The 26,860-nt window shown below is 42.8% G+C and overlaps 1 protein-coding gene across 27 annotated transcripts in view; it reads right to left on the bottom strand.

Moving 5' to 3' along the window:
* Positions 1–12,813: 12,813 nt before the first annotated feature.
* Positions 12,814–26,860, bottom strand: part of mbl (splicing regulator muscleblind) — a 130,341-nt gene continuing 116,294 nt past the window's right edge. For 16 of the 27 annotated variants that reach the window (XM_033378928.1, XM_033378936.1, XM_033378938.1 and 13 more), the window contains one exon: positions 23,994–26,695. In XM_033378928.1, the coding sequence (XP_033234819.1) occupies positions 24,650–26,695 (2,046 nt within the window). In that variant the 3' untranslated portion in view covers positions 23,994–24,649. Of the gene's footprint in view, positions 15,154–15,745; positions 15,831–16,777; positions 16,883–17,385; positions 17,456–17,895; positions 17,955–23,993; positions 26,696–26,860 lie in introns of those variants that run through there. The other 11 variants (XM_033378946.1, XM_033378944.1, XM_033378948.1 and 8 more) reach the window with 6 other exon arrangements.

Genomic DNA, 26,860 nt, shown 5'->3' with positions numbered 1-26,860 from the left:
CTCCAGGACGCAGTACCAAAGCGAGGCAGAGAGAGATTGTCCTGTCTGGACAGGCCTCGTTTCGGTCTGGGGCCTGGGCCCTGCTAAATAATTGAGGCAACAAACTAAACAAATGACATGGCCTCAATTCTGTGACGGGGCGTGTCAAGAAGCCGGGGGCGCCGCTCGGGGGCGCCGCTCGGGGGGGCCGGTCAGCAGTTATGGCACGGTCTGGTGGCCAAGTTATTGATTTCATTCAGTTGCAGCTCACTTTACAATGCAATCAATGGAAATTCCAGCTAGAACAATTTGAGGAATGATTGCAAAACAGTGCCACCCCACAGGTATCCCTGGCATTGGGGCATGCCCCATGATAATACGGTAATGCGCTCAATCATATCATAGCTTAACCGATGCTCTCTCTCACTGTGGCTTATCGTAATCGCCTGAATCGCCGACCCCGCTCTAATTACCCAACCACAAATGGAAGTTAAGATAAGAAAAGGACATTGAGGGGCTTAGACGCACACACATTTGGGCGCCTTAAGACCCAGATATTAATGACATTAAATGGACATTCAAAATTCTCTTTCTGCTATCAACATCGTCATCATCATCATCATCATGGATACTCGTGTCTGTGCGAGTGGTTTGGGGGCGAAAGTGAAAAATGGGGGGCAGCCCCTGTGTGGGAAATTAATAATGCATTCGATATCGTAGCCACTTTGCATTCAAATTCAATTGTGCTTGTGCGTGCAAATTCAATTCCCCAAAGCCCCCCAACAGCATCAAAGTAAATTATATTGCTGCAAAATTTAAATGCGAAACTATTTACGGATCGGTGCAGGGAGAAGGCCGGTAGGAATGACAATTGCAAGTGTCAAAAAAGGAAGCGCAGATGCCTAAGCCTCGAAATAGTCCCCCCCCTAAACCCGGACCACCGTCAACACAATCACGTTTCAATTAACACACACACCAGGCCTGGTCCTGCTCTGAGTCCTGGCTACTGGCCACTGGCTACTGGGTCCCTGTATCCTGGCCATATTCATATGTAAAACACGCACGCAACGGCTGCTCATTGGGCTGGGTTTAATGGGCTAAGGAGGCCCGGCACAGACACACATGCCGTTGTCCCCTGGACCATGGGGTGGGGGGGGGTCCATGGCCGCATGGACATCATAATTCTGGCCACAACTCCCAAACACCGCAAACGCCCAGCATGAGGGTTGCACTGGTATGTGTTGCACATAGCAGGTCCCTCGCCCCCCCACCCCCTAGGTCAGCCGGTTCTATGGAGCGCATGAACTAATTACGTTAATATGCGACAACGTTTTCATAGCCGAAAAATGCTGCATGCCCCTGTGGCAGGGAGCAGGGGTGGAGGGGGCAAAATGCAATTGGATAACCGTCATTGGATTGCTGCAAAACGAGGTAGGGTCATGGCAGATCTCACTTGCTTGACACTTGCTAAAGTTAGTGAAAATGTAAGGCCTACCCTTTGCCTCCTACTGTACTTCAGACATGCTCGATTGGTTACTGTTCTGTTCTACGTCTGTTATTCCCCGAAAAACTCGTTTCGATGCTCGGACAGGAGCATTACCACGCTGACGGGGCTGCATGCCACCGCTGGAGTAAGTTAGAGTGCAACTGTTTGGCTATTAAGAATGCCAACACACACCCCGGGGGGGCACGGAGATGAGCGGACGTGCACTCTGAAAGCGTACGTGTTGAACGTCGGTTATCATACCAGGTGTAGTACAGAGTAAGCCCATCAGACCCCCCCCAGCCCCCCCCCCCCCTCCGCGTTGCTTTTGCATTCATAAATAAGACATGCAACGGGGGAGACCCTGCCCCAACCAGCCGCACAGGTTATCCTGTCCATTTGCCCAACAGGAGGCCCACGCACACACGCACGCCATTCGATCATTCCCTCAAAGCCCATCCAAACCGGAGCCCAACTCCCGTGCAGGGGGATGACGCCTGGGGGTTGATGCCGGTGCGTATGCGTTTGCAGAGTCCTGCCGTTGACAGCCACTGCTGTCATTCATTCATTAATGCATTTTCCTGATTTTCACTCATTTAACTCTATAGATTTTTCATTTTGCCTATTACGTGGCAGGGGTGCGGTCCGGTCCTGCCGTTTGGGTCAGCTTTGATGGGCCGCCCCTGGCATGTCCTGGCAGCTGGGAGCCAGGACCCAGGAGCCATGCTTCATTTACTTTGTTGTCGGTGGCCATTAGTTTGGACGCACTTTGGCCTGGTCCCGTCAGTATGAGCCACCAGCACCAGGTGAACGTCTCTCTCTCTCTCTCTATGTCTCTCTCTATCTCTGTCTCTTGGGGAATGTTTCATTGCCGTTGGCTGACTTTGCGTTTCACATTGTCTGGGGTTAAGTGGTACATCGGTAAATGGGCGCCAGGGGGTGCACTGTGTGTGTGTGTGTGTGTGGGGGGCAGTTTCAAGCAAAAACTTTCAAATGCATCAATATAAATCAACTATCGATCACGAAAGTCGTTTCAAAGCGGTCTCGATAGCCATTGAACTAGTTTTCCTATGAAAAGAAAAATATTTCCCTTTGCTTACGGCCAGTTATCGATAAGTTATCGATCTTATATCGATAGGCTACTTTTAAACGTGTACCAATAATCGCTAAACTATCGTTTTAAAAGAAAGAAATCGCCTGCACTTCTCCTCCTCCACGTTCATCGGTTCTCCAGGGTATACTTTCATCGAATTATCGATCAACAATCAATGCAATTAACATGTTATCAATCCAACAGTATTGTGTCTTCAGCAGCAATCAAATCAAGTGCAACGCTGCACTCCACTCCACTCCACTCCACTGCCCTGCCCCACGAGTATCTACGAGTTTGTCCGTGATTCTAGCACCTGACTCAAGTGGCGCTTGCTACTTGTTTCCCTGCGCAAACACAGACGACACTTCTTCGGCTGCACAGCTGCGTTTTATCTAGGACTCGATTTTCCAAGCGCTTAAGCAACAACAAAAACAAGCGAAAGGACACGCTGCTCGGATAAACAAAAGTCGGAGTCCGAGTCGGAGTCCGAGTCGGGGTCGGAGTCGGAGTCGGGGGAGTGGCAGTGACAGCTCCCCACTAAATGACGCTCGAGGGCAACGACAAGGACCTCGGCGTAGACGCTAGCAGCGTCAAAAGTCAAAAGGCTATAAGGACGTCGACGTCGACTTGGTCTAAACTGAGTTTTTGGCTTTTCAGGTATAATTAATCTTGTTTAGCTCTTGTTGTTGCCTCGCTCTCTCTCTCGCTCTCTCTCTCTCTCTCTGTCTGGGCTCCTGTTTGTTTGTCTTTTCGGAGGCCAGCAGCAGTTCCTTGGATTGCCCTCTCGTCCCTGCCTTATCCGTAATGTATTTAGAACGAGTTTAATTTGCTCGCCAGCACATTTTTCTCTCTTCAGTGGGGGGGCCTGAGGCCAGGTTAACTATTAATTTTCGGCCCCTGAGCAAGATTAACGAGTGCATGATTGCCTCAAATGGTCTGAGGGGCCCCGTGGGTGGTGGGTGGTGGGTGGTGGCTTAATGCCAAAATTCATGGCGTACTTCAAGGCGCTGGCGCCATTGCAATTTTGTCGCCATTTTGAAGTTGGGGTTTTACTTTGTTTTCCGCTTGAGTTGACTTCCCGTGAAAGGATGGTTACGCCGTCCTGCCGGTCCTGCCTTCGCCTTGAAGCCTTCCAGAAAATAGCCATACAACACCATTATCATATCCCCATCCGTTATCTTTCATCAATCTGCAATCCTTTCAGCTTTTCGCATCGAAATTTTTGGAGAACAAACCGCATTGATTTTCCTAATGGCACAAATACTCGGGGAAAATTCCTTGCCTGGCCTGGCCCCGGCCCGGCCTTTCCCCTCCCCTCCCCTTCGTCTCGTTTCATTTCCATTGTTTTGTGTCCAAAAAATGTTGCTCGTTTTCCCCAAAAACGTCTGCCGTTCTGCTGTTAAGTAAAATGTTTTCGTTGTATCTGAAATGCTGCCAAGCGTCAGCGGGTGGGGGTGGGGTTGGGGGGCAGGGCAGGGCAGGGAAAATGGGGCCAAGGATTGGTTATTTCTGTGTTGTTTGTTATTGCAGCAAAGCTGAATGTGTTTTTGCAGTTGACACCTGAAATGCAAACACATTTGCCACAGCCGCTGAACAGGATCAGCTTTTGGCATCAGCAGCAGGAAGAGGACGGGGGGACCAGGACCAGGACCAGGAATAGATGTAGGACCTGAAACCCAGCAGCAGAATGCAGTTGCACCAGATGCATCGTCTGTGTTGCACATGAAACCGTTCGAAAGGCAAGAGTTCTTGTTTTCATTTTGACTCTTGACTCTTGACCTGCTACCTGCCTATCCCTGCCATCTCCCCTGTCCTGTCCGGAGGTCAGTTGGACTGTTGACCCACAGCAGAAATCAAAGCAGAAAACCAAGACCAAGGATATCCAATATCAGTGCAAAGATACGAATTCAATTTGGTCCCTCCTTCCTTATATTTCTTTAATTAAGTCTTAAACAAATTCGAACTTGGATCAAAGGGCACTTGACATGGAATCGCCATATTTTATGCTAAGTATCTAAGTCTCCCCCCAACATGGATCTTTGGACTTTGGCATTGCATCTGTTTTGGCCGTGGCGTCAATCAAAGTCCTTTGATTTCCATTTCGAAACTTTAAGAATAGTTGGATGGCTTTTCGCGCTTTGATTAGCTGCTATTTTCCGGTTTTTCCAAGCATTGTTCAGTGTTGCCGAAAGGCCACTGCCATTTTTTCTGTGCGGCTGCCTAATGCAGCGTTGCATAATTCCAGCATCAAATATTTAAACGCGAATCTTTTGTGCAGCTACCAGACGGTTTTCCTTTTTCCCTTTCTTTTTTTGTTCGCTTACTTCCAGCGAAAAGCAGCCAAGCAAACGTCTGAAGGGCAAACAAACTTTTTGCCAGCGCCAGTTAATTTAGTCAATTCAGCTCCACCGCTGGCCCCACCGCCAGTGGGGTGGAGGGGGAAGGGGGGGCTACTGGGAGTGCATTCCGTGAGCATTACGTTTCATTTGATTCAGATGCTGAAATTTGTATGAGCTGCATTTTAGCGGATTCGCCGTGCGAATAGTTTCACAAAATCAAAAGTAAATTTGACTCAACTTTTTGGAGGGGGGCGGAGGCGGGTTCGGGATCTCTGATTAAAGTTTAATGCGGGAGGCTGGGTCTCACACACACACACACACACACACACACAGACACAGATAATTGGTGTGGAGTTACAATTTTGGGGGACGTAGTCCTTGGCTTTGGTCCTTGGATAGTGGGGGGGGATATGTGATATGTGGCCAGCCAGATCCTTTAGCTTGAAGTTTCGGCAATTAGCCGGATATCCGGTGGCCCAAGCAACGGTATCATCGGCTGGGTACCGCTGGTTGGGTGGGTTGGTTGGTTTTTTTTTGGGGGGCGCTCGGTGGTTGCCGGAAATAAATGGGCTGGCAAATTTCGGGCACTAAATCAGTGCAATTTTCATATCGCACAACATTATTCACAGGTTTACGGGGTGGGGGCCCCTCTCTGGCCCTTCGTTTGTTTATTTTCAATGCAATTTTGTTGCACACACACACACACACACACATACATATATCTCCAGCTATATGCAAAATATACAATACGACTATGTACTCCGGCCACGTTCAGGGCTGTGCAATTTTGCTAAGCTAACTTTATGTCCACTTGTACATTTTCCGCATTTTCCAGACCCCTCCCACCCCACCGCCTCGTGCTCGAAGTGGCCATATTTCTACTTTTCCTCGACAAAAAGACGGGGAGGGGGGCGGGAAAAACGATCCAAAAGGGAAGAAGAATGCAAATTTATGGTCAGACAAAGTTGTGTAGACGTCGCAAAAGGTGGCAGCAATTATATATTGCAGAGCGTGCCACCAGGGATAGGGCGAGGTGACCCGAGGGGCTAGGTGGCATCCTGGCATCATGGCAAAAGTAAAAGTGCCCCAAGGTGTAGCATGAAAATGATTAAATTTATTTGCTGCAAGAATCTGCAAGGCGGAATGGTAATGCAGACGTCGGTTCTTCTTTATCAGAGTTTTTGCGGGGCGCCTAACAGGACGAGTATTCAAGGAAATTGATTGAGGATTTCGCTTCGTAAAAGCCTTCAAGAGGCTCATCGCTAGGCCATTTATGTACTTATTCCACTTGGGAAAACTTAATAGGTGAAGGAAAACTGTGGGCCTGCAGCAGGGGGAGGCTGGGCAACATTTCAATTAAGCGCACATTTTTGTGCTGATCAATTGGGAAAAAGTTTCAGCCACAGAACAATGACAACGTAAAAGTTACAAAAACAGCAGGAAAAGAATCTAATCTGTACCTATACATATACATATTTGATCAGCATCAAAGAAAATAAAAGTATCCATGGTAATGAACAACATAATATCTTCCGTCTGATGAAGAGAGTCGCCGTGCTACGACAAAACCGCACCGAAACCGCCAGCGAAACGCACAAAATGATTTCCAATAATAGCACAAATTAGAGCCATTACTTTATTAATATAAGGTGAGGCACAAGAGGGCGGAAGTTCGTGGGGACACACGTACCAAGAGAGAGTCAGATCAGCACTATCGCGAATTCCTCACCCTATTATGAACTTCACTTGGAGCGAGAGCACGCATTCCTTTTCGATTCTCTTCTTCACTGCACTATTCCATCCTGGAGTGGGAAAGGGACAAAACTTGACGAATTTTCAAGCAAGCACCAACACACACACAAACGAAAAAAAAGCGAGCCAACGAAAAAATTACCTATTTTAAATATCAACACATGAAAAAAAGAAATTATGCCAAATAATATGTTCTTCTACACATATTTGTATCAAATATATAAAACAAATATAAATCTATCACACATTGATGCAGTTTTCCTTCGACGAGCTGCTTTTCTGCCTTTTCTGCGCCCCCTCCCTTTATTAAGCGCATTATTTTGCCTTAAACGCACATTTTCTTCCACTAAAACACTGTTTTTGTACACAAAAGTTCACTATACACATGCGGGACATTTTCCCTGTTGGATTTTCCACCATTTTCCGCATTTTCACAGATTCAAACGCGGAGCTAACTTGCAAACGCACGCTTGGCGCGGGTGAAAAAATTTGAGTGAGAGCGATGCAAATGAGTACATTTTTTGATCTCCTACTCCTCTTTCTATTTGCTCTCCCTCCCACGCTCTCTGGAGTTCTTTTGTTTATGCTCATCTCTACTCCTTGTCTTCATTCTCTGCTAATGCAAAGCGAGATCAATTAATTAAATAATATTATTTAAGTAATTTTACAGAGAGATCAATTACTTAAAATAAATTGAGTAATTTCGCCAAGCCCTGCACCTACACCGCGCACTGCAATTCACCTACCAGTCTCTCGATCTCCATCTCACTCCCACAACCACACGGTTTTGGTCTCTCTTTTCAGTAGCCGAGGAAGTAGACAAGAAGCACGATGAAGTTCCGAAGCGAGCGTGGGAGAGAGAGAAAATAGAAAGAGGAGCAGGCGATCAAAGAACGCACTTGAGCCACTCTCACTCAAATTTTTTCACCCGGTCGAAGCAGGCGTTCGCAAGTCGGCTCCGCGTTTCAATCGGTGAAAATTCGGAAAATGGCGGAAAATCCATCGGGAAAATTGTCGCACAGGTCTGTGAAGTGAAGTTTAGTGTAGTGATCTAGTGAATATGTACAAAAAATTGTGTTTTAGTGCAATAAAGTGTAAAGGCGGGAGCGCAAAAGCGGAAAAATGGCGGCATGCAGCTCGACGAAGGAAAAGTGCGGCAATTTGTAATAAATGTACATATGTATGTATATGTGTTTCATATATTTTATATACATACATATGTGTAGAAAAGCATATTATTTTTGCATCATTTCTTTTTTTTATGTGGCAAAATCTAAAATGTGTAATTTTTTCGTTCCCCCGTTTTTTTTCGTTTGTGTGTGTGTTGGTGCTTGCTTGAAAATTCGTCAAGTTTTGTCCCTTTCCCACTCCACGATGGGATAAAGCAGTGAAGGAGAGAATCGAAAAGGAATGAGTGCTCTCGCTCCAAGTGAAGTTCATAATCGGGTGAGGCATTCGCAGTAGCTGATCTGACTCTCTCTTGGTGCGTGTGTCCCCACGAACTTCCGCCCTCTTGTGCCTCACCTCATTTGAATAAATTAATGGCTACAATTTGTGCTATTATTGGAAATCATTTTGTGCGTTTCTCTGGCGGTTTCGGTGCGATTTTGTCGTAACTTCGTAACGTGAACATCTCCATCAGAATCGTACGAATCGGAGAAGGAATTTGGGTAAGTGGGAAAAGAGAATACATATATTTTTTGAATGCAACAACAATTTCTTGTTTTGACAAATTATCGAATGTCGGGTATAAATGAAGAGTCGCCGCCGTAGCTGCGTTTCTTACTAGATTTATGGTCAGGGTCAGGCCGGACCCACTGCTGAACCCTAATGTCCCACTTCTCAACCTTTTTGTGGGATTACAAACATCCTTAGGACATTTATTGACACGCAAATTGAGCAACAACAACCCCAATTCCAGGCGTTGTATCCCTTCTTCTTGGCCAGGTCGGGAATGGTAAAGGGATGGCCGCCCATGCCCCCAGGTGTGGCATGTCGGCGTGCTGTGTAAATATTTGGCTTTACACTATTTAAGTTAACCAAAACAATTCTCCTTTGACCTCGCTACCCCCCAGTGAGTGGGTGTGGGTGTATTTTTAATTAATGTGATTAAAATAATTTAATTACCATTCACCCTCTCACACCGTTCTCTGCCGCACTTTGCTTCGAGGGGTTTTTTTTAAAATTACCTTTAAGTGACAATTAAATTTTAATTTTTCCGTGCGCCAAAAGGGACAACGGCAGCGACAACGAGACGTAAACATAAACGCCACGTTACGTGTTATGTACAACGGGAAATGATTCTTACGATGCCACAGCAACAGCCGTACCACATGTCTCATCAACGTCAATGTCCCTCTCTCTCGCTCTCTCTCTCCGCACGACACTCGCCAGCGAAAGAGACAGAGTGACTGCAGAAAGAGAAGGGTGGAGGTATCATTAACAGCATCATGGGGAAAGTGACTGTCCCTACATATCGTGCTACGAGTATCCGTATACTTTGTCAATTTCTGTCTGACATCCGTGGGGGGGGGGGTATGAAGGGGATATGTAATAAAGCAATTTCAGTGTTAATTTTTAATGCCCTGACCGTGCAACCCCCCAGTGGCTGCTCTCACTACGCTTTATAGTGCGGCCAATTAATGTCAGGGATATGAGGGATAACCGCTGAAGGGTTAAGGATTAAGTAAAACTGTCCCTCCCATATGCCACATAAAGATTATCCATGGTTGGTGCATTGTTCCCGTCCCATTACTCAATAGATCTATTTTTTGCGACCACTGGGACTGCTGTGGCAACTAATTGCAACAGTTACGATGGACTGCGTGCTGCAATATGGCGCCCGGAGTCCGAAGATGGAGACCGAAACGGAGACAGCACGCGTTGGTGTGTGAAATAGACAACTTACGTGCCACTCTATGTATATGTATGTGTGTGTGTGTGTGGGTGGGGTGGAGTGGAGTGGGGATAGAACGAAAGAGTTTCGTTTCGACTCGTTTTTTGCACATTTTTCACTGCCACATGGCAGGTTCATGTCTCTGGCGTTCACTATTTCAGGGGGTTTTTTTCCAGCTTGCAGGTTTTTCAACACTGGCACTTGGGGAATTTTACGTGTGGCATTCACCTCTTTCCCCCCTGCCCTGGAGGGCGTGTGCTCCCTTTGTCGGACTTTCTTTGCAGTTTGCGGTCCCTGCGGTGAGGTCGGACATTATGCATGTGGGGCGGGTCCGGCCGGGCCGGGTCGTACGTCCTACAATTTGCATTCCCAAGCATTTCCGCCCAGCTGCTGGTGATGACAATCCTCCATATAGCCTCCTCCTCCTTTCGAATAAAAAATACACTTTTCTTTTTTTTTTGTAATTTATTTGTTGTGTTTTATTGTATTTCATTGTTTTTTGTTTGTTGATGTTGTTCATTGATGTTTGTTGTTGTTGTTGTTGGGTTTTTTGTTCATGGTTTTCATTTCATTTTACTGCTAAATAACTTTAAATGTTGTATTTTGTTTCATTATCATTATCATTATCAATATCAATATAATTTCATTCATATACCAGTTTTGTAGTTGTTCTTTTTGAACCAAAACTTTCGCTTGCCTGCACTTCACTCTTCTACTCTATCGTCCCCCTTCTAAGTCGTTGTTGTTGTTGCAGTTGCAGTTGCAAGACCTCGCTTTACTTTGCCTTTCTTTACATGTATAATAACTAAATTTGTTCTTTTATAATAATAAATATAATAATCATAATAATAATAATCATAATAATAATAGTTAATAATGATTTTGTTTATTAAATATTTTTAAAAAATGTTCGTTTTTTTTGTTGTTGTTTGTGATTTTGTTTTTTTTTTTATTTTTGTAGGAGTATAAGTATCATCGCTATCTTTATCAATATCCTCGACCACAATCTGGCCCGCACTTTCTTTATTCTTGATTTTCCTTACTTTTTTTTTGTTTGTTCGCTTAAATATCTATTATTTCAATTCATCTTTATTTTTTTGTTTTTTTTTTTTGTAGTTGTATATGTGTATAGGTAATTGTATATACTAGTTCATTAATGTATAATATAATATAATATAATATATTTGTTTAATACAATGTATATATATACTATATATTTATATATATGTAGTATATAAAAAAAGTAAAACAAAACTACAAAAATATATTTTATGAACACAAAAACTAAACAACAAACAATGTTCTTCTGCTCCTTTCTCCTCCTCTTTTCGCGAATATCACAAAACAAAACAAAGAACGACAAAGGACTTGAAAATCATACACCGATAAAAACTTGACTAAATTATAAAAAACAAAACATGAGGGAGTTGGGGGTTACGGGAGGGGGGTAGGGGGCACGTATACCCCTGCCAAGAACATAGCGAAAATTCGTTGATATCACCTGACAAAAATGAAAGAGAACTACTTTACAGGACACACAGTATACGGCGTATACACGGCCCGTGCTTTATCCATTTAGTGTAATCTTAAATTACGGTTTTACTCTACACCGAACCAGAACCAGAACCAGAGCGGAGGCGGAACCGGAACCGGAGCTGCCATTTCGCTCTGGATCCACGTAGTAGCAATCAATTTTCATGTTTTCATTATGTTGCAACATTTAGTTTTGTTTTTTGTTTTTTTTTTGTTTTTGTATTTTTCGTATTGTAGTTTCAGTTTTTGTTTTTACTTTTCAATAAACACATCACATCATATTCACAATTAATAATCATAATGATCTAATATAGTATAAACTAAAGTTAACAATAATAACTATGACTTACAGTGAGAGGAGAGACTCTGCACATCCTGTAACTACGTTCAATATTTTCGACCTTCCCTCTCTAGAGAGCGGGAGAGATAGTCAGATATATATTCTATACGAGACTGCGCCATGTACAAGCCATGTCAAGTGTGTGTGTGTGTCATGTAGTGTTTTGCAGTGTCACGTAGTGTTGTGTAGTGTTGTGTAGTGCTTTGTAGTGTTGTGTAATATGATTCGATTAAGGCAAATAAAAGTTTCGTTTCTAGTTTACAAACTCGTGCTATGCTACCTGCCACGCGATCTACTCGTACACCCGTTAAGTACTCGGTTCTTAGACCTCGCAAGAAGTCCCTTATGGTACAATGATCGATCCTATAGGTGTCTGTATGCATGTTTATCTTAGTAACTACGATTTCCATTTTTCGTTTATTCTTATATTTATTTTTTTTTTCTTTTCTCAGTTTATTTTCATATTTAAGAACATTTTTTGTTTGTTTTTGGTTTGCCATTTTGCAGCTTATTGTTTTCTTCATTTGTTTGTTATTACAATAAATGTTAGTAACTGTTTAAAATGTCGACAAGTTTTCTTTTAGTTGTTGAAAATCTACTAATATATATATATATATATGTGTGTGTGTGTGTGTTTTAGTTTATTTAATTTTATTTTTGTGTTATTTTTGTTATTTTTTATTTGTTTACAACTCCTCCACTTGCTGTTGCTGTTGGGTTTGGTTGTTGTTGGGTGTTGCACATAGATTTAAGGTCTGCTTATAATGGACGGAAACTTATTAGGCATTTTTTTGTTCATTAGTAGGAAAGTACGAGGAAAGATCAGCAGGAAAGGATCGTTCCATTAACTATAGGCTTAGGCTTCGAAGAGAGAGAGCGAGAGAGCTGAAAGTGGACTACGTAGCTACGAGTGAGAGTCGGAGAGAGACAGAGAGATGGAGAAAGTCATGGTTTGGTATGGGAATGGATGAGAGAAAACAAATTTCCGTATATTATAACCAGCCCTTAAACGTACATGTACATAAATCTTGTTATTGTTGAACAATCCTTAGCTAAATGTCGATTATTATATTATGTGTCTTCCAAGCATGGAATTGCAATTAAAAATTATCTTTTATCTTTCATCTTTTATCTATGCAACGCCTGCTGGTCTGTGCATTTATCTGTGTGTTCTGTGTTTCGGTTCTTTATTTGATTTCCCATTTTCTTGCAATTATTATTATTATTATTAATATTATTATTCTCTCCTTTTGTTTCTTTAAAAGATCACATTTCATGTTTTAGTTGCCATTAGTAAATATATATATATATGTATGTATCAATCAATATATTCTTGATTCATAAATATATGCAAATATATGTACTATGTGTATATGCATGCATGTATGTATGTTTGGTTTTTTTTTTTCTTGTATATGTATAATAAGTAGTTTCCATTCTGCAATTTATTGTAACTCGAGAAAACTCCCACAGAAACATACAAACGAAGATCCAAACGGGATCAAACAGGCGTGATCCAAAATTCTGAAATAAAATCTATAGATACAGATAGTTCCACATAGGAGGATATATATGTATATTTGCAGAGTAGGTTTCTGGGGAATCTGTTTATAATTTTCTAGAGATTTTCAGCTAAACTTTTCCAAAAGAAAACAAAGAAAAAAAAAACACAAAAATTTGCTTTGCAGAAATGCCTATCGTTGCAGATTTGATTAAATTTTCCCATTTTGTTGTATATAAAAAATATGAGTTCTCTTTTGCTGTTTGTTATTACAAAATGTAAAAAAAGGATTATGGTTTTTTTTTTGCTTTTTTTCTGTTTATCTGTTTATCTGGTTTCTGGCTTCTAATACACACACATCTCTGGATCGTTTGCCTCTCGTTTTGTTGTTGTTGTTGTTGTAGTAAATCGTTGTTGCAAAAATAGGACGTGACTGTACTTTATTTCCATCGCAATCGTTATGGTAATCGTTATGATTATTGGTATATATATATATTAGTTATCCATGGCCTATTCGTATTCTGTTGTTGTTTTGTTTTTTTGATTAATTTTGACTATTTTTCCCCCCCTCTGAAGTGTCTGTCAGGCTTAACGTTAGGCTAATATTAACACTCCTCTAGCATTCTTCCTCTTGATTATAGACTTTCGATTACTATTTTGTTGTTTTTTTTTTTTTTGTTTTTGTTTGCCTTGAAATATGGAACACTAGAGTTTTAAAATAGTTTGTAACTAATTTTATTTCAACTGCGTTTCAATCTTCGCTTCGGTTTTTATTTACTTTTTATTTTTATTTAAATTTTTAATTGCTAATCTTTTTTTTGTTTTTGTTTTTTGTTTTTCATTTAACAACACTAAACACTCTCTGTTTTTTTTATATATTTTGTTTTTGTTTAATTTTTGTTTTAATTTAATTTTTTAGAGTCTTCACTCAATATTTTCCCCATTTGATGCATGCCACACACACACACACACACACACACACGGTAGAGTCTTTGCTTGAAGTAAGAAAAAGATCTTTTGGATTTGTAAATAGTTTCACTTTTCAACCTTTGTGTGTGTGTGTGTGTGCGAGTGTGTGGGTGTGTGTGTGTGTGGAGACTGTAATTCCAAAGTTTTGGTTTTGATTCGTTTTCAATGATTGTGTGGCATGTGGCATGTGGAATATTCTAGAAAAGTATCTATAACTGTGATGTGATGTGTGGAGACTTTTGTATTCAACGGATTCGAAAGGAATTAATTACGTGAGAGATTGGTACAATACAAAAAGGCCCCCACCCCCACCCCCAGCCGCTGCTCTGGCGCTGCTCTGCCGCCTGCCAGTTAGATGCATGTCGATGGCGCCACGACCGTGGGTCCTGCTGCTGCCGGCGCCACACTGATCGTGGTGGCCGGCATGGCCGTCACTGTGGTGGCCACCACTGTCCCCAACTGGGGCTGATAGTGATGGTGCCCCACGTAGGTGGCGTGCGGCTGCTGGGCGGTGTACTTCAGCAGGTGGTGCTGCTGGGGGGCCGCCTGCAGCGAGATGAACGGCGCCGCCTGGATGGGGATGCAGTTCGAGTTGTAGTCGCTGCTCAGCACCAGAGTGGGCGTGGCATCGGTGTAGTAGGCCGGGGCCGCCTTCAAGTAGGTGGCCGTTGCGGGGGCGGCGGCATACTGCTGCTGGGGCGTCGGCATGGTGGCTGTCGATGTGGTGGACAGAGTCGTGGCCGACGAGAGGGTGGGCGAGGTGGCTATCGAGCAGGAGGACGACGACGAAGCCGACGAGGGGGAGTACGGCGAGCTGCAGTGGTAGGTGATGTGTGGATGTGGATGTGGCTGTTGCTGCTGCTGTTGCTGTTGTTGCTGCTGCTGCTGCTGCGGCTGATAGATGCTTTTGTTCTGGTAGTAGTTGCCGTTGCTGTGGTAGCTGTACTGCTGCTGTAGCGGCTGCTGCTGCTGCTGTTGTTGTTGTTGTTGCTGCTGCTGTTGCTGCTGCTGTGGCTGTTGTTGCGGCTCAATGATGATCAAATTTCCAGCGCCATTAAAGCCAGAATTGGGACCGACAGCAGCTGCAGCTGCAGCAGCAGTGGCCTGCTGTTGCTGCTCGTTTGGATTTGTGATCATGGCAGCCATGATGTTGGCCGGCGGCAGGACAATGGGTATGTGATAGTATTTACACTGCTTGCGGCGGCACTGGCTGTTGGCATGATCGCGGCAGACAGCAACACGTTGATCAATCACCTCGACCTTGTCATCTGCGCGGCGTGCGTGGAAAGAGAACGGGACACAAATTAGTAAGGCACACACCACACATACAGAGTAAAGGCGGTTTGGATTGACTAGAAAACGGTGAAAGGTCTTTCAAAAAATATCGTTTCATGGCCGTATGAGAGCATGAGGGGACGAGGAGTGGTACACGGAGACATACTATCGTAACAAAACCCTTGTGAAAGTCATCCGATCTTCGATCTCTACATTGTTTTTTTTTTTTATCATTTTCTCTGGTGTATTTCTTTGTGTGTGTTTGTAATAGATATATCTTCGATTAAGCCAAAACGAAAATCGAAATAAAACCAAAAAAATAACAGGAAACAGAAATTTATTTTCCCAAAAATTCAATAAAAAAAAAAACGTCGGCCAATTGCAGCGGTAAAAAAAATGAATGTTCGTGTTTTCCTAACTACAAATCAGAATAATAGTCGGAAGTCGGAAAGGTCTTCTCAACAAATCTCTAGAATAAGAAAGCACTAAAAGCATATATGTATGTGAGTATAAAAGAAGGGAAAGTAAGGAGAAAGTGGATACAGGGGGTACAGAAGGTACAGAACATAAGGCACATGCACTTACCTTCAGTTAAATGAACGAATCTACAATTTAACCGACTGCACATAGATCTATTAAAATCTTGGCACACCGGGAGGGTGTCCAGTAACTAGATTATCGATTTTTGAGGACATGAGGTTGGTTTTTGTTTCGTGTCGGGGGGATATGTATGGCAGGATGCAAACGGTAACCGAATTGAGAGGAAAATCATAAAGGTTTTTTTTTTTTTTTGTTTTCAAACATAATTTTTTGTGTTGTTTTTGTTGGTTTTTGGTTTGGGGTTTTCGGGGAATAGGTTTTTTTTTTTGATATATCATCGGTTTTTTCAGTTTCGAAAAAAAGAGAAGAGCAGAAAAAAGAAAAGAAAAAGAGCACAAATTAGTTATATTGTTATAATATTTGAAAATGGTTAATGGTTTTTTTTTTTTTTTTTATAATAAATACTTTTTTTTTTTTGGTTTTTTGGGTTTACAATTGCTTTGATGGTTTTTGGGTTGGTGGATGTTCCGGATGTTAGTCGTTGTTAAATATCACTAACTAACTATTTATGGTACTATATAATAACTGTAACTGGTTCGTTTTTTTCGGTTTTCGGTTTTCGGTTTTCGGTTTTCACATGGGTATTTATTTAATGTTAATCTAGTTTTCTGTTCGACTTAAATACTGTAGAAATTGTAGTTCTCTAGGAGGAAATGCGTAAGGTAGAAATAAATCATAAAAATGGCATCGCAAATGAATCGAAAATAAATGTCTCTGGACGGGTTTTGTGATTCCGCCGTAAGGGGCGCTTGATGTGGGGCGATGAGGGGGTGTTTGTGTGTGTTTGTGGATCTTAAAGAAAACTTAAACGCAGAGCTTAGAAATAAAGTTTGCCACGAAATAAAACACATTCGGGGAAGCAGCAAGTATTTTTTTTTTAATTTTTTTTATGTATGTAAAACTGAGCCAAGAAAAGCCGGACAAAGCTGGAAAAAGCCCATAAAAAGCCTATAAGAAACCTCGTTTTTTTGTTGTTGTTGTTGTTGTTTTTTGTTATATTCTGTTCTGCTCACTCACTCGGTAATGGAGGGGGGAAATACAAGAAATGTGATCTGAATCTTAGGTTCTACTTGGGGGGCGATACTAGAAGGCTGTAACAATTACATATCCTAATAGGCGGCACTAGAAATATAAGAGAAAAGAGAGAGAAAGGAGAAAAAAAAGAAAGAGAGAGAACGTATTACATACGTTGGGTTAATTTTTCTTTACCATCATTATGTCAGGGCTGCGAGTGCGACAGAGACAGAGACAGAGAGGAAACAAAAACCAAAGCTGCCGAAAGCCAAAAAGAAATTTCAAGCCTCACAAAGAGAGAGAGAGAGAGGGAAAACAATAACGAAAGCAGCCGAAAGCCGAAAAACTGCAAGTCGAGAATTCGAAATTCGAAAGTCGAAAGTCGAACTTCGCTTGGAAGGCAGAGCAAAAGGGTTTGCGAGAGAGAGAGAGAGAGAGGAGCAGGCAAAAATCAAAATCGAAGAGAGGACGATCGATGCACACGAAAAGCTAAAGCTAAAGCTTAAAAGCTTGCGCCAAGCCGAAGCCGAAACAGCACGCACAGAGACGAGCAGAAGGAGTGGGCGGTGGGGGAGGGGAGTGTTTGGGTTCGGACTCGACCTCTTTCATACCTAATTATGTAAAAGGTGCCGTTCATTAGCATCGGACTCTGAGTGTACAAGACGCCCCGTTCCGGTTGGGCTATGGAGAGAATACACAGATACATATACATACAATACATATATACATATACAGTAAAGGAGTAGAGCTCTGTCGATGACGAGTGTGTGTGTCAGCGTGTGTGTGTGTCAGGTGTGTGTTTGTTTGTGTGTTTGTTTAACAACTGCGCTAACAGCTATGACACAGAGGTGTGCCTCCTGACATCATCCTCAACGTCCAACGTCCAACGTCACTGGGCAACGCCTTTGGCAGTGGCTTCTGCCGCCGGCAGAGGGAGCGGCCGCCGAGCTTTTAATTTGATTAACACGAAGGATGGACATACAGCTACACTTTCTTGGCTTCTACTTGCTGCTGCTCCCAGTTTGTGTTTTATTTCCTTGACGGTGGGGGGGGGCGTGGTTCTTAAGATTAACAATCGGCAGGCGGGAATGTGGGGGCGGGGGGGCGGGCTAGGCCTGTACCTGTCCACTGGCATCCGTGTAGATGACACAGGAGGCGTTGAGGGGTATTTTCTGATTTGCTATTCAGCCATGATTGTATTATTGTATCATAAAGCCGAAAAACATGCCGCAAAACGCAATGATAAATATTTATATATGGTATATGGCAGCACACACACAAACACAAAATATGCGTATGTGTGTGTGTGTGTGTGTGTGTGTGTGTGAATGTGGTGCAAGAGAACAAAACACATAATCGGTTTTAAATTTGGGGTTTTTATTTTTTTGGTTTTTGTTTTTAGTTTCGTTTTGGTTTTCCATGCAGCATTTCAATCCAAAATTCCGTGCGTGATTGCAGTTATTGATAAATTAAATATATGTCAATATTTTGTTTCATGCAAAAAAATGTGAGAGAATTGTTTATATTTGTTTATATTTTTGGCGCATGTGTGTGTTAGCATGTAAAAAAGAGGTAGAAAAATGATTGAAAAATGAATATTCTGTGTGTATAAAATCCATTGAAGAAATGAAAATAAATTAGTTGTTTTTTCTTTTCTTAAATATTTGCATTATTTAAAGTCTTAAAATTAGGCTGGCGAAACAACAAGCCACACACACGACTGGGGGCAAGAACAAATAGTATCCTGGGGTGCGCAGAAGGACACGAATTAATAAATGTTAACATGCCATCCTTGGCCTGTACGTAATTAACTGTTTGCCTTCGGTTCGTGCGGCTTGTTGTTTGTTGTTGCAACAAAGGCGGCAGGTGGCACTTAAAACTATCGAGGATTATGGACAGTCCGCGGAGTGGGCAAAGCAGCAGGCAAATTATAAAACAGTAGCATACTCTTTGGCGGGGGCGGGGTCGGGGGCGGGGAGGGGTGGCAATAGCAGGAAATATGTATGTAAAAGCCAGGTTAGCGGCAGAGTTAGATTCACGCTGCAAATAAAAAGGTAATTAGAGAAAAGAAAAACAAGTACAAACAACGAAAATGAAGCAGGAGACTAAAGCCGGTTGCAAGCAGCAAAACTGAAAAAAAAAAACACTCTGAAATAAAAACAAGGCATTAAAAGTATTTAAATAAATATATATGTATATGCGCCAGCAGCAATTCGAAGCGCATTTCAAACTGTAGCCAAAAGCACTGTAAATGAGCCAAAAGGGGGCGTGGCAGGGAGCAGGGACATCACACACAGAGAATAATAATGCAAATACTTACTAAATACAATACAAACAAGCCTGCAAAAGTCAATAAAATCTCATAGATAGATAGATAGATATACGATATTGAAAAGAGAAAACTTGGATAAACTTTCTTCGGTGGAGGGAGGTTTACCACTTTGCCTGTCTGTGTGTCTGTGTGTGTGTGTGTGAGTGTGAGTATTATGGGACTATATATATATATGTATTTGTTCTTGATCTTCCAGCACGGGCAAAAGTTGAAGCAGTTGTACGATACGATACGATACGATATATATTAGATGTTGTCGTTCTCAAGCATTTCTCGCACGTGTGTCGCTTCCACAAAGCAAAACTTCAACCTAGAAAGCACTTTTTGCCACTACAAAAATTATCTAAATATGTGTGTTTTATGTGTGTATGTGTGTGTGTGTGTGTGTGTTACATTTTTCTCACATCCTGCTGTGGCGAAAAAAAGAAAGAAAAAGTCAGTTAAAAAATACAAAACAACACAAAAAAAAAAATAGGACACATGTTAATAACATATTTCTTATGTGTGTGTATGTATGTGTGTGTGTGTGTTTGTTTGTTTGTGTGTGTTTTTGGGCTAGGAAAATCGTACATCAATCTCCGATCGAAGCTGTTAAACGACAAACGAGAATCTACGAAAAACAAAATGTTATTAGACATACTTAGCATCTATGTATGTATATATGATTGCACTCTATATATGTATATATACTATATATAGCGGGAATCAGGGTGTAGGGGGGCGGGGGGCGGGGGGCAGGTGCACCAGCTTACCTTAGGAGTGCGCTTACCATACCACATGCCACTTGAGCAGAAGCCATACTCGAGAGTTATATACTTATGTGTGTGAGCAAAACGGAATGTATGTATTACATATATACTTATGTATGTAGATATATCGTTCTCCCTCGCGTGGGTGAGAGCGAGGCAGAGAGCGAGTACGAGAGCGAGAGCGAGCGATACAGAGAGAGAAAGATGCGTATATATAGAGGATGGAAAGATACAGCCACTGGTTTCAATACACATCATACTCATGTTCAAATCGGTAGAATACTTGCTACAAAAAAGTTCTGGTTTTTTTTTCATTGAGCACATGCTGAAAAATTACACAACAAACGAATCAAGAAAATCGAATCGAAACTCATTAAAAAATCAAAATAAATACTTCTCGCCGCAAAAACATCATCCAGCGATCGACAGCAGAGAGAGAGAGAGAGAGAGAGACAGAGCTACTACTGTACTTGATTTTTGCAATGAGGCCAAAGAAAAGGCTTCGAGGGAAACTTGGATCATTGGGTATATTTTGAGACCTTTGGAGGTCCTGAAAAGGGGCCCAAATCTGGGCGGAGAGCACTTTAAACTCTTGCCGTGACTATTGGACATTCCACTTCTGTTATTGTGGGAAATCCAGTGAAAAGAGAGAGGAAGAACTACTTGTTCTTAAAGTTTTAAAGGCAGAACCGAATAGGCTAGAGGCTAAGGCTTATTCCCTCCTCTTTGAACATGGAAAATGTTCCGAACTTTGTTCGTAAAAATGCCAAACTCCAACTATTCCATAAGATCTATTTTCCTGAGTATTTTCGGGGCCTTGAAACCAAAATCAGAGTATTTAATAGGCACGCGGAAATGATACATAAATTATTCGAAGCATTTTCTTTGAAAACATTACAAAAAGCGCTTAACTCTAGAGAGTATCTTCGGGTTTATTAAGCCATACAGTAATATTTCTCTGGCAAAAAGTGTGTTTCTACCAAAAGGATAAAAGAGGTGGCTAAAGTGGTGTGTGTGTGTGGATATATGGTCGAGCAGAGCAGAGAGCACACATTGAGAGCTGAGGATTGTTAAATGTAAAAGAAGCGTAAGAAAAGTACAAGTATTTTTGGCGGCCTCGCACGTGAGCAAAATGAGTAATACCAACTTAGGAATAAATAATAAACTATATATTAAACAGTTAGAGAGAGAGAGAGAGAGAGAGAGACAACACACGGCAAAACAGTTGTTTTTTTAATGGATTAGTAGTGGGTGAGACACAGAGAGAGAGAGAGAGAGAAACGGAGAATGTTAGTTTCGGTTGTTTTTTTTTTTTCGATCACTTTCCAAGGTTCAAGGTTCGAGGTTCAAGGTTCGATGTTCAAGTAAAAGAAGCCAACAAGTTGTTTTTTACGGTTTTTACAATAAAACGTATATAATATAATTTCAATATAATTTGTTTTTTTTTTGTTTTGTTTGTTTTCCTTTTATAATCGTACGACTAATGTTAGCACATACATATAACATATATTCATAGGTGTGTGTGTGTGTGTTTGTGTGTGGTTGTGTGTCTGTGTGTGTGTTTATTGCTTGTTTATAGGCGTGTGTATACATTATATATGTATGCATGTCTGGTTAAATATGTCATGAATTCAATTTGTTCGATAAACATCGTTTTGTTCTTCTTCTTCTTCTTCTTATGCAACATGCATTTTTATATCTGCCATATATATATGTTTTTTCTCTTGTTTTTTCTCACATTTGTGGTCGATGATGAAAGCAGAAATTACTCTAAATCGTTTAGTGTTTCTCTCAGTGTATGTGTGCTACAAATAAATAAAAATAAATGGAGAGAGAGAGAGAGTGCGCCAATAAACTACGTTTTGCTACGTTTTGGACGGTACTGTACTTTTGTCTATCGAGAGAAAACAAGATCTAAAAAAAAAGAAGAAGCCTCTAAATGTGGTTTCTGTAATTCAGCAAAAAGTCCTCGCTTATCCCTAGTCTTTGTATTTGTATTCTTCTCGTTTTAACGGTACTTCTATATTGTATTTTGTAATTGAAGCAGTTCTTGTGTGTGTGTGTGTGTGTGTGGGGGGCTCTATTTTTGGGTGCTTAAGCGGAGTAAAATATGTCTTAGATTCTGGAATGCATGTCATTTGTTATCTGTATTATCTTTGCGCCATGCAGTGGAGATTGTGTTCTTGCTGTTAGTTTTCTGTTGGGTACAACACACATACATATGTATATGTATATATATATATAGTATGTATAGTAAATGTTAGGCAAGACATACATATAGAGGATATAAGACATACATAGATATAGGAGTACAGTCTCGCTGCATGTTTAAGCATCGTTCTTATCGAGTATAGTTTGAATAAGCCAAGCAATTAGCTGGCCCACATAGGCATACATTCAGATACAGATAAATATGGTACGATATATATTGCTCAGAGGTTTACAACTATTATATATGTAGATATATATGTAGATATATAGATCTCTCTACCGTTAGCGTACTCATTTTGCTTGCCATTGCCATTATACTAAGAGCTAAAACATATACAGATGTAAGAAGATGATGAAAAAGGTTCAGGAGGGGTGGGGGGAAAGCTCTAGGGGGCGTGGGGCGTGTATACGAGTGCTGCTCTGCCGTTAAGCGCAAGTGTGTGTGTGTGTGTGTCTCTGTATGTGTGTGCTTGTGGAGGGGGTGGTTTTTCTTGGTTTTATTCCGGATATATCGTAGTACTTAAAGGGTTGGAATGAATGAGAAAAGCGGCACAACGGAAAAACTAAATCAAATCGAATAAAGTCGAATACCAACACACAGAATAGGATATATATTTGTTGTTGTTGTTGTTTGATAGATAAAAACACGATATATATTTCAAATAAAACATTAATAAAAACTATCGAAACTATAAATTAGAATTAGAATTAGGATAAGAATTAGTGGCAAAAACACATTAAAAATCTGTTTAGAATTACTTCAATTAAGAACAATTTTACAGAGAGAGAGAGAGAGAGACAGAGATTATAGTATTTATCATAACATAATGTAAGGATGTTTCTTTTTTTTTTTTGTGGGCTGTGGGGTGCTGGTGGGGCGTGTGTGTCTAAGACTTAGGTGAGTGCGCGCAAGTCAGTGGCAAAAAATTTATTTTCTATTTTTTGTTTTTTGTTTTTCTTAATAAATTATTTATGTAATAACTACATTAAAAACTGGTTTCTTTTACATAAAATATATATAAATAAAACATAAAAATTACATATGTAAAGAAGAGAGATAGAGAGCGAGGGAGAGAAACTGATAAACTGATAATCACACGAGAGATCTAACTTAAAAAAACTTAATTCTGTTTGCCAATGATTTTATTCTTTTTAACATTTGATTACAGAAAGAACAAACATTTACAAATACATTGAAAGATAGCGATAAGGTGTGTGTGTGTGTGTGGGTGTGTGTGAACGAAAATGAAAAAGAAAAGTTTTACATACTTCTTTTTTTGGGTTTAAATTTTTGAAAAACATAATGTTGATTAATGAATTAATTAATTTTGAAGGGTGGCTTAAGAGTGTGCGTGGTGTGTGTGTGTGTGTGTGTGTGTTAGAGAGTGATATCTGTGGTTTAGTGAGGCTTTAAATATACGATTACAGATCGTTCTTTCTTCTCTTACAGAGTCTGTATGGGTGTATGGGTGTATGAGCGGATGAGCGTGTGTGTGTGTGTGTGTGTTAGAAGAGTACAGAGTGTGTGGGGTGTGGGGTGTGGGGTGTGGGCTGTGGGCTGTGGGGGTGTGTATAAATATAGTAGATAGTAGCAGCATACAGCACGTACAGCTATGATGTATGTATATCGTATAAGTAGTAGTATTTCTATATAACTAGACAATATTCCGTTACGTTATGCACAATTCTCTCGTTGCTCAACAATTTAATTAAAACAATTACAACAGCATTCACGATATTTATGGCCGCTATCTATGTAAACATTTAAGGAGAGACAGCGATAGCGAGAGCGCGCTCAAGAGATGACGGGGTGAAGAGCAATAGAGGAACGGTTACTGCATTTATGCGGGTGCGACTGCAACAGCAACAGCAGCAGCAGCAGCAGGCGGATCTGTATAGAGCTTTCGGAGAGCCAGCTCATCGAGAGCGCTCATTCTGGCGTGAGTGAGTGCGACTGCAACAGCAACAGCAGATCAGCAGCAGCAGCAGCTGGGATTGATTTTTTCGCCTTTGTTTGGTGTGCTGGCGGGGGGGAGGGGGGGGTGCTATCACATTGCCTTTCGCCGATCTCCCTATTCTTATCTTCTTTTGTTTCTGTTTAGCGTTTGACTAATTTCTAACCAGAGAAGGAACTTAAGTAAATCTATCATCATCTTCGTCTTCTTCTTCTTCCTGTCGTGTGTCTCTGCTCTCTGAAAGCTTTTCGAAAGCTTCTCTTCTTCGTTGTCTTACAAGTCCACAGTGAGGTTTGTGTTTCCTTTCGTTAATAACTTAATGGCAAAAGAGTTTTCGTTCGTTGCAAGCTGCGCGGCATTTGTGTTAGTACGAGGGGGGCGGTGGCCAGGGGGCAGGGCAGCATGCGCGCTTGTGTTAGTGGGGAGGGGTGGGAGAGCTTTTTCAAAGCCTTCTTGTGCGCGATCGTGTGTGATGAGGGGCGTGGGGGGCGTGGGGGGGTCTAAAAACTAAAGTCTAATCGTTCTACTTCTGAGGCACATATTTCTCACGTCTCCGATGTGTGACGGGAGAGCTTTTAAGTACAGTTGTGTCTTGTGTGGGGGGGGCGGGGGGCGTGGGGGTCCCTTTTTAGGACGTCTTCATCTTCTTGTAGGGATTCAGACCTGGGGCTCCCCCCTGGGCGGCCGCAGCGGCGGCAGCTGCTGCTGCTGCTGCAGCATACTGCTGCGCCGCTGCCGCCTGACTCGAGGGCATGGCATAGGCCGCGGCATATCCGGCGGCGGCTGCGGCCGGAGCGGACATTACGCCCGGATAGAAGTAGCCCTGGGCTCCGGCATACTGCATGGGCGAGGGGGCACGCAGCAGGGCGCCAGAGGCGGCCGCAGGCCCCGACAAGTACTGCGGCGCCTGGCCACCGCCAGCGCTGGCCGAGCGGAGGGGCGTGCCAGGCGCCAGGGGCGTGGACATGCCCGAATTGGGCAAGGATCCCATCTGCCGCATCTGGGCCTGGGCATGGGCCTGGGCCTGGGCCTGGGCCTGCGCCTGAGCCTGCATCTGCAGCAGGGTGGCCATGGAGACGGCCTGCGGCTGTGGCGCCTGGACGGGCTGCGGGGCAGCTGCAGCGGCCACGAATCCCTTGTTGAGGGTCATGCCTGTGTAGGCGGCCGCCGAGTGGGATCCCGACTTGCCCGCCGCCGCCGATGCGGCACTGGCCACCTTGAGGGCGTAGTTCTTTTGGGCCACCTCCTTGGCCAGGGCAGCGGGATCGGCATAGTAGCCGCCAGCGGCTGCCGTGGGCTGTGTGTGCGTGAGTCCTGCAGCGGCCGCATATGCGGCATAAGCCTGCTGAGCATAGGCCGCTTGTGCCTGAGCCTGGGCCTGGGCCTGGGCCTGCGCTTGGGCCTGCTGCTGCTGCTGGTGCTGCTGGTGTTGCTGCTGCTGCTGCTGCATCTGGGCCTGGACATAGGAGGGCGTGTTGCCGGCGATGCTCACGATGGAGGAGGTGCCGCTGTTGTAGGGCGAGTACAAATTGGCATAGCTGTAGGCGGGCATGGCATAGTTGATGCGCTGCATACTGGCCTGTGCCTGGGCCTGAGCCTGGGCCTGGGCCTGTGCCTGTGCCTGGGACTGATACGTCACTGTGGGCGCGGTGCTGGTGGGCGTGGGCAGTATCCCAGTGCTGTGGCCATTCATGGAGTACGCGGCATTGCTGGCCCTCTGGTAGGCATCGCCGTTATATTTGCTATAGCCACGGGGAGTCGAGGTCAGGGAGGCCCCACCTGCTGCTGGGGCCTGGTCTGCCTCGTCGTTGAGCGGCTCTTCGGGCGGACTGGCGGACTTGATCCGTTGGCCATTGGTTAAATTGTTATTGATATAGGACAGGTAATTGTTATTGTCCCCATTGGGCGGCTGGGGCACCGGCAGGGGCAGCAGGCTGCTGTCAGTGGGTGGGCTTGGACAGGGGGCGGGAGAGCTGCCACTGGATGAGGTGGCCACTGCTGCTGCTGTCTGTGTCTCCTGTGCGTCTGGGTCTGAGTCTGTGGCAGCTGCAGCTGCTGCTGCTGCTGTTGCAATTGTCTGTGTTGTATTACAATCGATGGGGGGACTTGGGTTTGGCTTCGATGTTTCATTGTGCTCGTCAGTGTCTTTTGGAATATCATTCTCTTTTTCGTCAGCAGCACCGTCGTCAGCTTTATCGTTATCGGTATCGTTATCGTGACTATCGTCACTGGGTTTGTTAGTGGGATCTGCTGCAGCAGCTGATTGATCGTTTGATGCGGTTGTGATTGATGGATTGATGGCAGTAGCAATTACAGCATTTACGTGAATGGCGTTATTGTTATTATTGCTGTTGTTGTTGTTGTTGTTGTTATTATTATTAATATTATTACTGGCTGTTGTTGTTGCTGTTGTAGTTGTTGTTGTTATGGCGCTACTTAACGCTAATTGTTGTTGTTGTTGTTGTAGTAGTACTTGTTGTTGTTGTTGTTGTGGTTGTTGTTGATGTTGTTGTTGTAGTTGTTGTTGTTGTTGTTGTTGTTGTTGGGGATACTCACATGAGACTGGAACATAGGGCTGCATTAGCTGCTGATACGTAGTCGCACCGGGTTGATACACTGGAATGCCAGACTTCTCTCCAGCTGGACGTTTGAACGGCACCATTCCAGAGAATTGCTAAAGAGAGAGAGAGAGAGAGAGAGAGCACAATACAGAGAGACATTAGTTTTCTCTTTGGGCCTTCTTTTAGTTTTTTCTACATTCGTTTATATATATGTGTATTGATACTTTAACAACAAATTGCTTAAAAACGAGCTTGATTTTGAATTTTCTTGCTTTCTA

Source organism: Drosophila pseudoobscura, chromosome 3 (genome assembly GCF_009870125.1).
Source record: "Drosophila pseudoobscura strain MV-25-SWS-2005 chromosome 3, UCI_Dpse_MV25, whole genome shotgun sequence".
Lineage (NCBI taxonomy): Eukaryota > Metazoa > Arthropoda > Insecta > Diptera > Drosophilidae > Drosophila > Drosophila pseudoobscura.
Note: the sequence above shows the minus strand (reverse complement) of the source record. Positions and strands in the feature narration are given on the sequence as shown.